Raw genomic sequence first — 15,690 nt, 5'->3', positions numbered from 1 at the left:
AAAGAAATAAAGGGTATTCAATTAGGAAAGGAGGAAGTCAAATTGTCTCTATTTGCAGACGACATGATTGTATATCTAGAAGACCCCCTCATCTCAGCCCAAAAGCTCCTGAAACTGATAAGCAACTTCAGCAAAGTCTCAGGATACAAAATCAATGTGCAAAAATCACAAGCATTCCTATACACCAATAACAGACTTAAAGAGAGCCAAATCAAGAACGAACTGCCATTCACAATTGCTACAAAGAGAATAAAATACCTAGGAATACAACTAACAAGGAACGTAAAGGACCTCTTCAAGGAGAACTACAAATCACTGCTCAACGAAATAAGAGAGGACACAAACAGATGGAGAAACATTCCATGTTCATGGTTAGGAAGAATTAATATCGTGAAAATGGCCATACTGCCCAAAGTAATATACAGATTCAATGCTATCCCCATCAAGCTACCAATGACCTTCTTCACAGAACTGGAAAAAACCACCTTAAACTTCATATGGAACCAAAAGAGAGCCCGCATAGCCAAGTCAATTCTAAGCAAAAAGAACAAAGCAGGAGGCATCACACTACCAGACATCAAACTCTACTACAAGGCTACAGTAATCAAAACAGCATGGTACTGGTACCAAAACAGAGATATAGACCAATGGAACAGAACAGAGGCGTCGGAGGCAACACAACATATCTACAACCACCCGATCTTTGACAAACCTGATAAAAACAAGCAATGGGGAAAGGATTCCCTGTTCAATAAGTGGTGTTGGGAAAACTGGCTAGCCATATGCAGAAAGCAGAAACTGGACCCCTTCCTGACACCTTACACTAAAATTGACTCCAGATGGATTAAAGACTTAAACATAAGACCTAACACCATAAAATCACTAGAAGGAAACCTAGGCAAAACCATTCAGGACATAGGCGTAGGCAAGGACTTCATGACCAAAACACCAAAAGCATTGGCAACAAAAGCCAAAATAGACAAATGGGACCTAATCAAACTCCACAGCTTCTGCACAGCAAAAGAAACAGTCAATAGAGTGAATCGGCAACCAACAGAATGGGAAAAAATTTTTGCAGCCTACCCATCTGACAAAGGGCTGATATCCAGAATTTACAACGAGCTAAAAAAGATTTACAAGAAAAAAACAAACAAGCCCATTCAAAAGTGGGCGAAGGATATGAACAGATACTTTACAAAAGAAGACATACATGAGGCCAACAAGCATATGAAAAAATGCTCATCATCACTGGCCATTAGAGAAATGCAAATCAAAACTACATTGAGATACCATCTCACACCAGTTAGAATGGCAATCATTAAAAAATCTGGAGACAACAGATGCTGGAGAGGATGTGGAGAAATAGGAACACTTTTACACTGTTGGTGGGAGTGTAAATTAGTTCAACCATTGTGGAAAACAGTGTGGCGATTCCTCAAGGACCTAGAAATAGAAATTCCATTTGACCCAGCAATCCCATTACTGGGCATATATCCAAAGGATTATAAATCGTTCTACTATAAGGACACATGCACACGAATGTTCATAGCAGCACAGTTTACAATAGCAAAGACCTGGAACCAACTCAAATGCCCATCGATGAGAGACTGGACAGGAAAAATGTGGCACATATACACCATGGAATATTATGCAGCCATTAAAAACGAGGAGTTCGCGTCCTTTGTAGGGACATGGATGAACCTGGAAACCATCATTCTCAGCAAACTGACACAAGAACACAAAATCAAACACCACATGTTCTCACTCATAGGCGGGTGTTGAACAAGGAGATCATATGGACACAGGGAGGGGAGCACTATACATGGGGGTCTGTTGTGGGGGAGTGGGGGGGACAGCGGGGGGGTGGGGAATTGGGGAGGGATAGCATGGGGAGAAATGCCAGATATGGGTGAAGGGGAGGAAGGCAGCAAATCACACTGCCACGTATGCACCTATGCAACAACCTTGCATGTTTTTCACATGTACCCCAAAACCTAAAATGCAATAAATAAAAAAAAAAAAAAAAAAAAAAAAGAATGAGGACTCTTTTTGTTTATAAAATATTAACTGAGCTGGGCGCGGTGGCTCAAGCCTGTAATCCCAGCACTTTGGGAGGCCGAGGCGGGTGGATCACGAGGTCGAGAGATCGAGACCATCCTGGTCAACATTGTGAAACCCCATCTCTACTAATACAAAAAAATTAGCTGGGCATGGTGGTGCGTGCCTGTAATCCCAGCTACTCAGGAGGCTGAGGCAGGAGAACTGCCTGAATCCAGGAGGCGGAGGTTGCGGTGAGCCGAGATCGCGCCATTGCACTCCAGCCTGGGTAACGAGAGCGAAACTCCATCTCAAAAAATATATATATATTAACTGATGATTTTTGTTTTGTCCAACTGATTTCAGTGACAAGAAAATAGTAGTATCTCAGCAAAAGATACATGAAGGAAAGGAGTTGGAAAAAGAAAACGTTTCCATGTTAACAACACACACATGTACAAACAGAAGCCCAAGAGACTACAAAACTCAAAGTAGGGAAGAAAGATACTAAGGAAAAAGATCTAAGGAAGTTAAGGCAAAAATCAGTGAAAAATCAAGAGTAATATGTACACACCAAAAACTCAGGAAAGTCAGCTGAATGAGATCCAACAGTATTACCAACATGGAGACAATTATTTGGTTCAGGACAGCTGGCACTTAATTGCTTAATCACAAAATAACTTCCAGTCCTAAACACCAGAATATGCTCTGCTCCATGCACAAAGCAACAAACTGATTATGATATAAAATGACATTTAAATAATTACTTCATTTTATAAGAAGGTTTAAGCATCAGTTCAGTATGTTGAAGGGAAATATTTCAAGCTTGTTCTCAGAATAAGTGTTTGAGTATATGACAACAAGAATACATGACACAAAAAACTAACAATTACTGATGACACCAATCCTTTGACCTACATAAGCTAATTTAGGTCTCTTAAATGCACTGTGAGATACATACTCTTTTAAATAGATTTGATGAAATGAATCCTCTTCCTTTCCTAGAATGTATTAATCTACAATCTGTTATAAGAATGTAGATTTGTATAAATTTACATTCATAAGAATGTGGGTTGCCCCATTTCTTTTTCCTAGTAATCTCTAAATCCCAAGATCTGTAATACAGTGAACTTTCAAGTGTAGTGGTACACCTCTGTAATCCCAACTACTCAAGAGACTAAGATGGGAGAAGCACTTGAGCCTGGGCGGTCAAGGCTGCAGTAAGCCATGATTATGCCACTGCATTCTAGCCTGGGCAACAGAGCAAGATCCTATCTCAAAACAAACAGAAAAACGTCTTGTTGGGCATTTAAAAATCCTAACAGTCCATCACTCTTTTCAGGGTATACTCCAGGAATTCAAAACAGCTGCCTCTCCAAGGACCATCCAAGATTTGAAAAATTTCTAACATAGTTTTTTTTTTTTTTTTTTAAATCAAAATGGGCATGAAAACTCCTCATAAGAATGTAAAAAGAACAATGTGCAGATTCCTGTATGAGCTAAATACTGTATAAAACTTCCTCTATTAATTCTTGCCTACTTCCTATGAGAAAAATCTCTTTGCAGATGAGAAATCCGAGGCTCAGAAATTAACTCTCTTGTCCAACGTAAAATAGAGTGGTGAAAACTAGCAGCAAACCTGTCTGATTCATCCTATGGCTCATTTTTTAAAATGTGTAAAATGTAAATAACATTTTTATAAGAAGTAAGATGGCAGTATTACTATCTTAAACCTTCTAGAGACTCTGTCCTTAAAGTCCTGTACAAGTAGAAAGAACTGTTTTGGGGTCTCTTTTATAATCTGGCAAACGCAACATAGTAGAAAGGAACAGTAATTTAGAGTCGGCCTGGGTGAAGTACTAAGTATTTAATATCTAGTAAGTTATCTACCTTTTCTGAGCTTCAATTCCCTCACCTCTAAAATGGAGAGGATTTTAAAAATGGCTTCTTGGTGAGCTGGTGTGAAGATCAACGGAGGTAACATGTAAAAGTCTGTAAGCTAAATTGTGACAAATGCTGGTTACGATTTCATTCCTATTAATTTAAAAACCTAAGTAGGTCCAAAAAAGTGTTCAGTCAGAATTTACCCTACTTTTTATTTCCACAAATAAGCAATCTCCAAACTTAGGGAAAAAAAATATTAAACAGGTTGTCAAGAAAGTAAGATCTCAACAACTACAAAAAGGGACATAAAGAGTCAAAGATTAATATGCTTTGATTTTTACTTGTGAACTTTAAAATCTCAACAATTAGATGATTAAAAAAGAGAACCATAAAGATTAGATCAGTCCTGATCAAGGTGTTATTTCATGGGCCTACTAACTACAGCAAAGTGAGAAATTGACATGAAGGTTCTTTCTAAAAAGAAGTACAGCAAAGCATCTCAGTAAGTGTTGTTCCCAAGAAGAAAGGCTAGTCTGAAAAAAAAATAGAAGCTTTAATTGGTTTAAAATGGAAACATAGGCAATGTGATCAGTATGTGCTTTCTTTCACTTATCTGCTGGCAAGAGATTTAAAGGCACTTACATCATCACAATCCAATTTTTTCTTATCCAAAAACATTTAGCTTATAATTTACAGGCAGGTGCTGTTTCAAAGAGAACTAAGAGTAAAAACATTTTACTCTTATGGCTTTATTTAAACCTAATTTTAAAACACACCCCTTTTCTTACTCATAGCTTTCTTCACATTCAGAACAATCAGAAGGAGCAGTTACATAACAAAACAGAGACTAATGGGAACATAGATGCAATATATAGAAAACACTTACTTTAATTCTCTGTCCCTTCTGTCTTGCTTTGCTATTTAACTGCTTCATCTCGTGTATTGTACCTGAGATCGAGAGGCATAAAATACTATTTCAAAATTTGTGTGTCCTTTCTAATTACTGTATTTGAACTCCTAGTAGCTATAAAATTTATACCTTTTTCCCCTTCAAAAATAAAAACAATAGCAAATACACAATTTTGAGAAAATATCTACACTGCAGAAGAAAAAGTTAACACTAACCTTTATTACCCATCAATGACAAATGGGACAACTGAATGAAAGCTTTTTTACATTTCTTTATTCACACAACTCGATTTTTCCATGTATTAATATAAGGAAAACTATTTATCAAAATCAAACAGTTTGGTTTAATACAACCATAGCTAACTTGACAAAGCCTAAATAAAACACATGAAGTTTAATTCAGGAGTTATCATTTTGTGGGTGAAGTGACTCTATATGATTTTGTATTCTTTCCAGTCACCTAGTTGTATCAGTTTTCTGTTTCGCCCTTTATGAAATTTCTTACGTAACTTTGCAACCTGGGTCCCTATCCTAATCCAAGTCTTATTTCATTATGAATGGGTCTATGTACCACCTTTCCAGATCATTCTATTTTCTGTCACTCTTTCACCTTGGATCCAGTCTTCATATCACAATAAGTTAATATTTATAAAGCTTTTTGTGTATAAAATCTATTTTTAATTGGCTCCCAAAGAATAGGTAACATTTTTTCTACAGAAATGTTACCTGCCTTATCTCATATTATTTATGCCTTATCTCATACTATTTAGCTACAAAGTAAGCTGATCTACTATCTACTGAATTCTGTGATGAGACCACTGTACTGTTTCCATCAATCCACATTTCGAGACTTTCTTCCAGCCCTATTCAAACGCTACCTGTCCTGTAACAGTCTATTAAGTCTTTCTTGACCATCCAAAGTAATCGCTCCCTCCTCTGGAATTTTATGATAACCAATAAAATTATTTTGGTAATTAGTTATTTGCTGCCTAATTATAGCTTCTCCACTGCTGTGTTAAAAGAATTAGAAAAGTTTTTTTTTTTTAAAAAAATGGGATTTCACTCTGCCACCCAGGCTAGAGTGTAGTGGTGCAATCTCAGATTACTGCAACCTCTGCCTCCCAGGCTCAAGATTCTCCTGCCTCAGCCTCCCAAGTAACTGGGACTACAGTCAACACCACCATACCTGGCTAAAATTTTTTTTCTTTTGTAGCGGTTTTGCCATGGTGCACAGGCTGGTGTTAAACTCCTGGACTGAAGTGATAGGTCTGCCTCAGCTTTCCAAAGTGTTGGGATTACAGGTGTGAACCAGTAACTGTTTTTTTTCTCACTCGTCTCAATCCCTGGGTTCAAGCAATCCTCCCACTTCAGCTTCCTGACTAGCTGGGACCACAGGTGCACACCACCAGGCCTGGCTAATTTTTTTCCTATTTTTGTAGAGAGGCGGTCTCACTTTGTTGCCCAGGCTGGTCTCCAATTCTTGGGCTCAAGCAATCCTCCCATTTTGGCCTTCCAACGTGTTGGGATTACAAGTGTGAGCCACCACACCCAGCGTAAAAAGTAACTCTTTAGGCAAATATGACTGATATGTCTAAGCATATTTCCTGAACTCTAAGATATACATTTATTCATCTTTAACATTTAAGAAACTGAATGCATTTACAAATCTCAGCATCTTAAAACTGGAGGACCATGGTAAGTCCCATCTACTTAAAAGCAGGTAAACTATACTGTTCTTATGCCACTGGGCTCTGCTGGAAGAAGAAAACTACAGGTTGCCTCTGCCCACAGACACATTCTTAAGGCATCTGCTGTCAAATGTAAATGAACTACCCACTAGTTCTTTCTAAACCTCCAGCCAGTAAGACCCTGCTGAGGTCAGAATGATCTCTGGTTTTTTGTATAGACAGCACATAAGAGAAACCAAGGTTTCATTAGCCTATTTCTAACTCACTACCTCCAAACTACAGAGAGGTTCTTAGCCAAGCTCTTCCACATTAATGAACAAATAATGAATACCTGTTAGGAATCAAGAGAGCATTAAATAAAATTAAAGTTCCCTTTAGCTGTATCTGGCAAGAATGGTCCAGGATTTGCAAGAGAAATGCCATTAATCTCTTCCAGATAATATTATAGGCTGACTTTAGTTTCCATAGAATCTGAAAGCTGTATGTTTACTTTCATTGAGTTTCTATTTATTTTTGTTTCCCTTATCTCAAGTCCCCAATCTAGGGCTTTGTCTATGAACTTTTGAAGACCGGAGAAATACTTAAATCCTTATGCCCACATATTTTCATTTCCAACCTAGCTCAGTCTATAAGGCTGCTGTCCATCTGTATTTTTCACAACTGGTCTGTGAAATGACCACTGCTGGTGCTTTTTAAATAAGTTGAATCCTCATATCCTTTTATTGCTATAGCTATCAAAAGTCATGGCATGTACTAAAACAAAAAGCCTCAGAACATACCTATTATTATCCCTTAATTTAAAAAAATTCTGAAATCATCTTGTGCTGAGTCATATGCAGCAGCTAAATCAAGTATTTTAAAGCTAAATCATCACCACACAACTGGTTTTCCCCTTTGCACTAACAAGTATAACCCCAAAACTTTAGTGAGGTAATTACTAGTACCCACCCTCTTTTAATCAAAAAGAAAAAAAGAAGGTAGATTAAGGTAAAAAGAAGTAACTTGGCAAGGCGCGGTGGCTCACACCTGTAATCCCAGCACTTTGGGAGGCTGAGGTGGTCGGATCACCTGAGGTTGGGAGTTTGAGACCATCATGACCAACATGGAGAAACTCTGTCTCTACTAAAAATAGAAAAAATTAGCAGGCATCGTAGAGCATCCTGTAGTCCCAGCTACTCGGGAGGCTGAGGCAGGAGAATCACTTGAACCCAGGAGGCAGAGGTTGTGATAAGCAGAGATGGCACCATTGCCCGCGAGCCTGGGCAACAAGAGCAAAACTCCGTCAAAAAAGGAAGGGAAGGAAGGAGGGAGGGAGGGAGGGATGGATCTTGCCCAGAGCCACAAAGTGAGAAGGTAGAAGTGGCAGAAATAGAACCCAAGACAGCTTTATTTTAATGTTCAAACTCTTAAATTCTATGCTATTCTACCTCACAATATACTATACTTGTTAGGTAAACTGTTGTTCATATCATGTCCCATGCCCTCTTTTATCAGCTGCAGATCCTCTTCTCTTTTCACCTTTCTCCTCTCTCTTCTCCCATTCCTGCAGTACAGGGCAGAAAATGTAAAGTTCTTCTTTGAGTTGGGAAGTACTAAAGTAAAGGGTTTAAAAAGCACTAACATAAGATTCAGAATATCTTAGCTCTGTCACACCAGAGGTTGTCATTTGCTAGTCATATAGCCTACTCAAATCTCTACATACAGCACAAATCTATATCTGGCCAAATCTCCAACGCTGTGTTTCAGTTTCCTCATGTATGAAATAAAGAGAAAGAACATAAATAGCCAATGCATCTTTCAGTTTTGAAAATTTTATGGTACTGTAAAACAGAGGAAAGAAAGAGCAAAAAGATAAGTGACTGTTTCATTCTGCAAGCTATAGTACAGAGAGAAGAGAAAACCATGGTGGAAATTTAACAATTTATTTTTTAAAAAAGTCCTCAAACTCTATTCAATATAATGTTGCTTCTTTTTTAAAAATAACTACTATAATAGATTACATATAGGCTGAAAAATGCTCATAATTAAAATGCCAATTCTTGATCACTGATGGTGTCTATGAATGTAATTCCTATCAGCAGTTTCCCACTAATAAACTCAAGTCTGTATTTTAAATTAATGAATGACCAACTCTGTATCTTAGAAAAGAGTATCAATATACTCTTCTCTCTCCTGAGAGCCCTGCCACAGTTCTTAAACCTCAATGGTACTTAAATATTTTACTCTAGAGATTGGCTTAGGTTGGCTAACACAGTTAAAAAGGCAGAGAAATCAAGATGACACGGCCTTTTGAAATTTCCACAAACTCAAATAACTACACAACCTTCTAGAAACAGAATTTGTACATCAAGAAATATAACCGTGAAAATGTACTTGAAATTATTATAAATAATGGTAATAGCAGCTTTCATATATATAAACGAAATACTTTATACCTATTATTACATTTCATCTTCACCAAACCCCTATAAAATGTATGTAAAATTATAATTTTAGCGATCAGAAAACTAAGATACATAGAAGTGAAGTAACTTTTCCACAGTACAAGTTTCCAAATCACTTTAATAGCATTAATACCATCACCACCTACTTCAAGCTTCATCTTAAATCAACTTTGATTCTTTCCTTCCTCAACCTCCCAGCCCAATTAATCTAGTCAATCTAATGACTGTTCCCCAATTTTATTATATCCAGCAAACACGTACAGAGCACCCATTATGTATAAGGTGTTGTACTAGAGAGACTGAAAACTTTTATATCCAAGTTTGGCAGGAAGAGACTATTGTTTTCCCCCTCTCAAGAAAGAAATGAACAGTTGAAGTAGAAGACAAATTGATTTTATTTATGTCTTTCATATATTTAAAAGAAATAAAAGTAGATTAAGCGTGACTGAGTCGGTAAATAATTCTTATTTATTACATTTAGAATACAGTATATTTACAAATGTACCCGTGCATTTAAATTTGTGTAACTGTTAAATATACATCTAGTAGATGAATTCTGAGATACACTGGTTTAAAGCAAACACTTATATAGCACTCACCACACATCAGACATTGATCTATGCAATTTCCACATATTGCCTCATTTAATCCTCAACAACCTCATGAAACAGTTATCATTATCCCCATTTCACAGATGAGTAAACTGAAGTACACTAAATTTAAATAACTTGTCCAGAATCACACAGGTATTAAGTGGCAGAGTTATGATTCATACCCAAGCAGTATGATTTCACAGTCTGTGCTCTTAAGCACAGCCTTCTGAGGAGAAAAAAAAATCTGCAACTAGAGTAAGTCATTAACACTTTAGTGAACAAGAACAACCACAATATTCTCTGGCCTTTATGCCTGGTAGAACCAACATTTCCATGTAATAAAGATTAAAAAACAAGGGAGGGAGGGAACAAACTCATTAATTAGATCTTTTGCCCACGTCTAAACTATCTGAGATTTTAATTGCTCTTTTCAGTCTCCGGTGCATCACCTTGATCACCACATTCACAAATTTCTAAAACTGAAAGAGCTATCTGCAACATGATTCTATCTATATGTTCATGTGTGTGTGTGTTCTCTCTGCACAGGTGGGCAGCAGATGAACAGTGCAGAAACCAGGACTCTAACAAAAGTAGCGACGTCTGCAGCTTACAACACACAAATGTTTGTTCCCTCTGGGTGTCTCAAAGATGCTAAGACACACATAGGAAATGTGAAATCCACATTTCCTAAGAAAGCTGACCATGCCTACCATTTCTTCTATAACCACTCTTAGGTACAATGTCTATTTTTATGTCTATCTAGCAAAACCTCTTCACTGAATGGTCTGCTGTAGGGGTTTCTGATAACTAGAAACTTAACCACCTCTACACTGTGAGAGTACTTTTCTGATGGATCTGGTAAAAGCAGGGGCGGGCACACAAACTGGGGCTGTGCTAGAGTGACTTTCCCTAATTCTGAAAGAATGGGTATAAGCCTAACAAAGATTAAAAGTTTGTGACCACTTAACTTCATGACTCAGGTGGAGCTTATTTATGCGTCAAGGCTACAGTAGAATGGTATCTTACAATTTAAGTCAGGACCCTATAAGGCAAATAGTATACATAGCAAAAATTTTCCTTGAAAAACTATTAAATAAAAGTTCAATCAACATGATTTTGTGTAACTATTTTCATACAGTAACATATAGTCATATAATATTAATAGGGTTCATCTGTCAAATATGGTTTCATATTATTGTTAAGAACTTATTGTCTCTACCTTACAGTTCTGCATGAGAATAGCAGGGGGATATGGAATGGCAGCTCAGATAGTGCAACGCATGTAAGTTTAAAGCATGTATTTTGTATCTCCAATAAATTAATCATTCTGAAGTTTCTAATACCTCCTTTTTTTTACCTACTAAGCATTTTCAAATTTTATAAAAAGTAAAATAAAAAATTTCTATTTAATGATGTTACTGAAAATAAAATTATTTTTAAATAATGCAATTTGCTGATGGAAATGTAATATTTATACAATATAATAAAGTCTAAATAAATTTCATTTACATGATTTGTACAAAAGTATCTGTAATTTCTTTAAAGTTTAAGCTGACATATTTTTAACTAAAGTCAAAACTAGTCTTTAGCCAGCATCCATATTTATTTGTGAATTTAAGAACCTCAATGTACTTAAATAGGAATTTAGGAAATTCAGTAATACTGAAATAGGAGAATGAAGTACTTTAGCTGACATTCTTATTAATACAATTGTACCCATTTATGCTTATGATTATGAAAAAAATGATCAAGATGGTGAATGATGTTAAAAGATGAAACCCCAAAAGCTGATAATTTTCCTATAAAGTAGTACTGAGGGAGGCTTCAAAGACAACCATAAAGTTCTCCTTGGCAAGAAAAATTAAGGGGAATAATAACTTTAAATTGGATCCAAATTTTTTTTTGAAGACAACACCAAAAACCTCTTAACTATTTTACCAAACCTTTTAGAGTTAGACAATAACTAGGACAGAAGAAAAATTAGTGGAAGAATGGATTTCAATGGGAACAAAAATAAAGAAGGGTAGTATTAAACCCTCTCTATCTGATCTCTCAATAGACAGAAATACATACGTGGTTCTACGGTTCTATGAAAATTAGTTTATTATATAATCAATTTAACTGCTTACTGTACATAATATACACTAAAAATAAATAAAGAGTAAAATACAGCATTTCACATTTGACCTATAAATAGCAAAAAGACAAGCAAGAATTGCTTTGGATTCCATCTCTGAAGGTAAACTTAATTTCCAGATCACACATTACATAAGTATTTGGATACATTAGTATGTCTTTTTCTTCTAAAATCCTATGCAGCACTCAAAGGCGTGGGGTGGTGGGGGCTTGCAAAAGAGATCAATATAAGGCACTCAGGCACCATTTAATGCATTCTAAGAAATAACAGGCTATTATAAAGTAACTCAAGACTCTGGAAAAAATAATCCAATATTAATAAATAGTATTGTGAGTTTCCTAGTACATAAAACTCCTACCTTCAAAATCTAAACTGGATCGTACCTCACATATTCATAATATTACTCAAAGAATCAGAAGCTTTTAAGAGTGGAATGAAATTTGGACACAAACCAGTTTAATTAAGTAGCCTCCCAGTTTAAGTAGCCTCGAGTCAAAAATAATGTGTCCAAGATTAAATGGCTGGTTCACAACAGAGTTGATAGTAAAACCCAAGTACTGACGTACTCAGCATCAGGCTCTTTATACTATAATGTAGCTTTCTCAACCTCTGATTCCTTAACAGGAAACACAAAAACCCACCTTTACCAGCCTTTTTATATATCTTTTTGGATTTCATATGAGTATTCCAGTTCTTTCCAAAGGATTTAAAATAAATTAAACATAGGCTACAGCCAAATACAACAGTAAAACCCTGTATTTCAAAAGGTATTTTGGCCAGGCACGGTGGCTTACGCCTGTAATCCCAGTACTTTGGGAGGCTGAAGCGGGTGGATCACTTGAGGTCAGGAGTTCAAGACCAGCCTGGCCAACAGGATGAAATCCTGTCTCTACTAAAAAGAAAATACAAAAATTAGCCGGGCATGTGGCATATGCCTGTAACCCCAGCTACTAGGGAGGCTGAGGCAGAAGAATTGTTTGAACCGGGGAGGCAGAGGTTGCAGTGAGCCAAAATCATTCCATTACACTCCAGCACAAGCAAAGAAGCGAGACTGTCTCAACAACAATAACTCAGCATTTTTCTTTTGAGATAGAGTTTTGCTCTGTTGCCAGGCTAGAATGCAGTGGAGCGATCTCAGCTCACTTCAACCTCTGCCACCCCGGTTCAAGCAATTCTCCTGCCTCGGTCTTCCGAGTAGCTGGGACTACAGGTATGCACCACCATGCCCAGCTAATTTTTCTACTTTTAATACAGACGAGATTTCACCACGTTGGACAGGATGGTCTCCAACTCTTGACCTCATGATCCACCTGCCTAGGCCTCCCAAAGTGCTGGGATTACAGGCATGAAAGCATGAGCCACCAAGCCTTGCCAGCATTTTTCAATACAAACTTGTGTAATTCATACTGAGACTATGTGTTTCAATCTCAAATTCAGTTTTCTTCACATTAAGGCAATTTACTTCTAAGGTTAACTACCTCTAAATTTTATGCTTGTCTTTCAGAGAAATGAGAAATTTATTCATTCAAAGTACGGCCTTTTGGAAAAGTCTCTCTCTGCTTTTTTTTTTTTTTTTTTTGAGAAGGAGCCTTAATCTGTGGCCTGGGCTTCAGCCCAGGGGCATGATTTCTGCTCACTGCAACCTCCACCTCCCGGGTTCAATCAATTTTCTTGCCTCAGCCTCCCGAGTAGCTGGGACTACAGGCGCCTACCCACCTTGGCTAATTTTTCTATTTTTAGTAGAACCTGGGTTTCACCATGTTGGCTAGGCTGTTCTCAAATTTCTGACTTCAAGCGATCTAGCCCTGCCTTGACCTCCCCAAATGCTGAGATTACAGGCATGAGCCACTGCACCCAGTCTGGAAAAGTCTCTCCTAACCTGATCAGTTTACCGGGAGTCTGGGAGCAGTGTTTAATTTTATTCTAATTCTTTGATCTAATTTTCCATCGCCTGATCTAATTTTATAAAGTTTTGTTAATTTTTTGTTTTTTTGCTGGAAAACGCTTTAACCTTGGGATCTCAGTGTGTACAAGGTTAGCTTGTCCTATTTTCTCTTAATTGTCAACCAAGGAGTGTCATCAGTCATGTCTGTTTTGATATGCTTCGAAGAGGCAGGGCTGTTATTCCTGAAGCAAAGGGCTGAAGACTGTTGGAACAAGGACGAGGGAAAAAGGCTAGAAGTTGGTACGTTGAAAGCCACTGCCATCTCACAAAGCAAATAAACAACACATAAAGAAAAATGGCTAAATACATTTGGAGAGCACTTAGGCATTCCAAGCTCTTTAGTAAAGAGTACTGTAGACAGTCCAGGTGCACAAATAACACCAAGAAAATTTAACTGTAGGAAATAAAATAAATCTCCAAAGTTTGAGAGTTTATAAAAATAATTAAGTCTATCATAAAATTAATGGGTCTTCTAATATACTTCCATGAAAATAAATTAATCTTCATTTCTCCTAAGAAACAGAGCATATATGAACGAAATTACTTAGTCTGCCAAATTACAGTTTTAATCAAGGGTTGAGCCGCAAACTTACTCTAGATGAATCATAGGAAGGACTTGGTTGACCACTTGTTCCCCAAGATGTCGTACCTCCTCGTTCATCCATACCTAAAAAGAGAAGAGAATCAAAGGTATATCTAAAAACATGCTTTTGTGGATTCTTTTTGGTACACGACAGCAAAGTACAATTCAGCAAGTGGTATTTGCATTTTTGAGGAACAGCTAAGTATCAATCCTTGCCTCAGAAACCTGTAAAGTATAAGTTACTTCAAAGTATCTTCATCACTGCTCCATCAATCTTCATGCAATACCCTATATAAATTATAGAATTCCAGAAGGAAAATATTTCTTTGCAGACTTTAGAATGGGGAATAGTCTCTCCATCCTGCCCCACGCCCTGCACTGCTACTTCTAGGAGCAGAGAAACCCCCAAACTTTCTCTTGTTTAGTACTGCCTATATGAAAACATGAATAATTCAGTTTACATAGTTAAGCCTTAGAAAATGAAGCAAGACAAGCAACTATTCAATTTAATAAAATTGGTTTCTTTCTGATCAGTGATCAGACATTCATAACTGAAGACATAAAACTAAATATACCTGTCAACCATATCAAATCAACATTAGTCATATAAAATCAAAATGACATGACAACTTGCCCTCGTAATTTTGTGGGCAGCACTTCAATCTATTCTAAAATTACACACAATTTGATTTCAAATAAGCGGTTCTACTCTTATGAGGGTGACAAAGGAAAATTCACAGTGAGAAAGAATTAGTTATCATAACCAAAAAAAACAAAAACAATTCATTGTGCATCCTTAATACATCTTCTAACCCTTGGGCTCCATCGTTTTCATCTCCCAATCAGTCTTCAGAAAAAGCTGGAAGACTTGGAGGTCTCTCACTCAAACCATTTCTACCTCTTCTGTTTTGAAGATGTCAGTCTTTTTCATCCTTGACTGCTAGGAGGGTACACTTCTCTAACCCGCTTCTGAGTTTCATTCTATGATGAAATCCATCAACACAGAAATAGGAGACTTCTTTCATTCTTTCATGAGAACAGCCTAAATATCACAATGGTAACATTCTGCTAAGTTCAGAAAATTACCTTTCTTTCAAAATATTCTTGGAAGTCCCACTGTAATTTCTCTGTAATTTAGGTGAGAATGTGATATGTAACAAATTAATTGCCACAAATTCTCCACTAATTTGCAAAGATTGCCAAGGCTCTTTTATAGTGACAGAATTGCCAAATTGAAAGGATTGGTAACAAAAAGCAGGGAAAGGGGAGGGGTCAGTTTCCAAAGTAGAATGTACTAATTACTAACTTAGTTAATAGGACTTTATTCTTTTTATGAATCTGTACTTCCTGTATCAAGTGATTAACGAATATTTTAATTACTTTTAAAAAAGAGTTAATAGGAAAGATGAGTATTTCAAGTGAACCAGAAGCTTTGAAAACACAGGGATTATGTGAACAGTGTTTTGTTCA

At 36.8% G+C, this 15,690-nt stretch overlaps 1 protein-coding gene across 7 annotated transcripts in view; it reads right to left on the bottom strand.

The window, feature by feature from the left end:
• Positions 1-15,690, bottom strand: part of TCF12 (transcription factor 12) — a 418,189-nt gene that overhangs the window by 223,252 nt on the left and 179,247 nt on the right. For 5 of the 7 annotated variants that reach the window (XM_064361328.1, XM_012442993.3, XM_012442995.2 and 2 more), the window contains exon 4: positions 14,231-14,304. In XM_064361328.1, coding sequence (XP_064217398.1) covers positions 14,231-14,304 — 74 coding nt within the window. Of the gene's footprint in view, positions 1-4,807; positions 4,870-14,230; positions 14,305-15,690 lie in introns of all 7 variants that reach the window. The other 2 variants (XM_012442999.3, XM_021666221.2) reach the window with 1 other exon arrangement.

This window comes from Aotus nancymaae, unplaced genomic scaffold, assembly GCF_030222135.1.
Source record: "Aotus nancymaae isolate 86718 unplaced genomic scaffold, 86718_ANA_hifiasm-v0.15.2.pri h1tg000041l, whole genome shotgun sequence".
In the NCBI taxonomy this organism is placed as follows: Eukaryota; Metazoa; Chordata; class Mammalia; order Primates; family Aotidae; genus Aotus; species Aotus nancymaae.
Note: the sequence above shows the minus strand (reverse complement) of the source record. Positions and strands in the feature narration are given on the sequence as shown.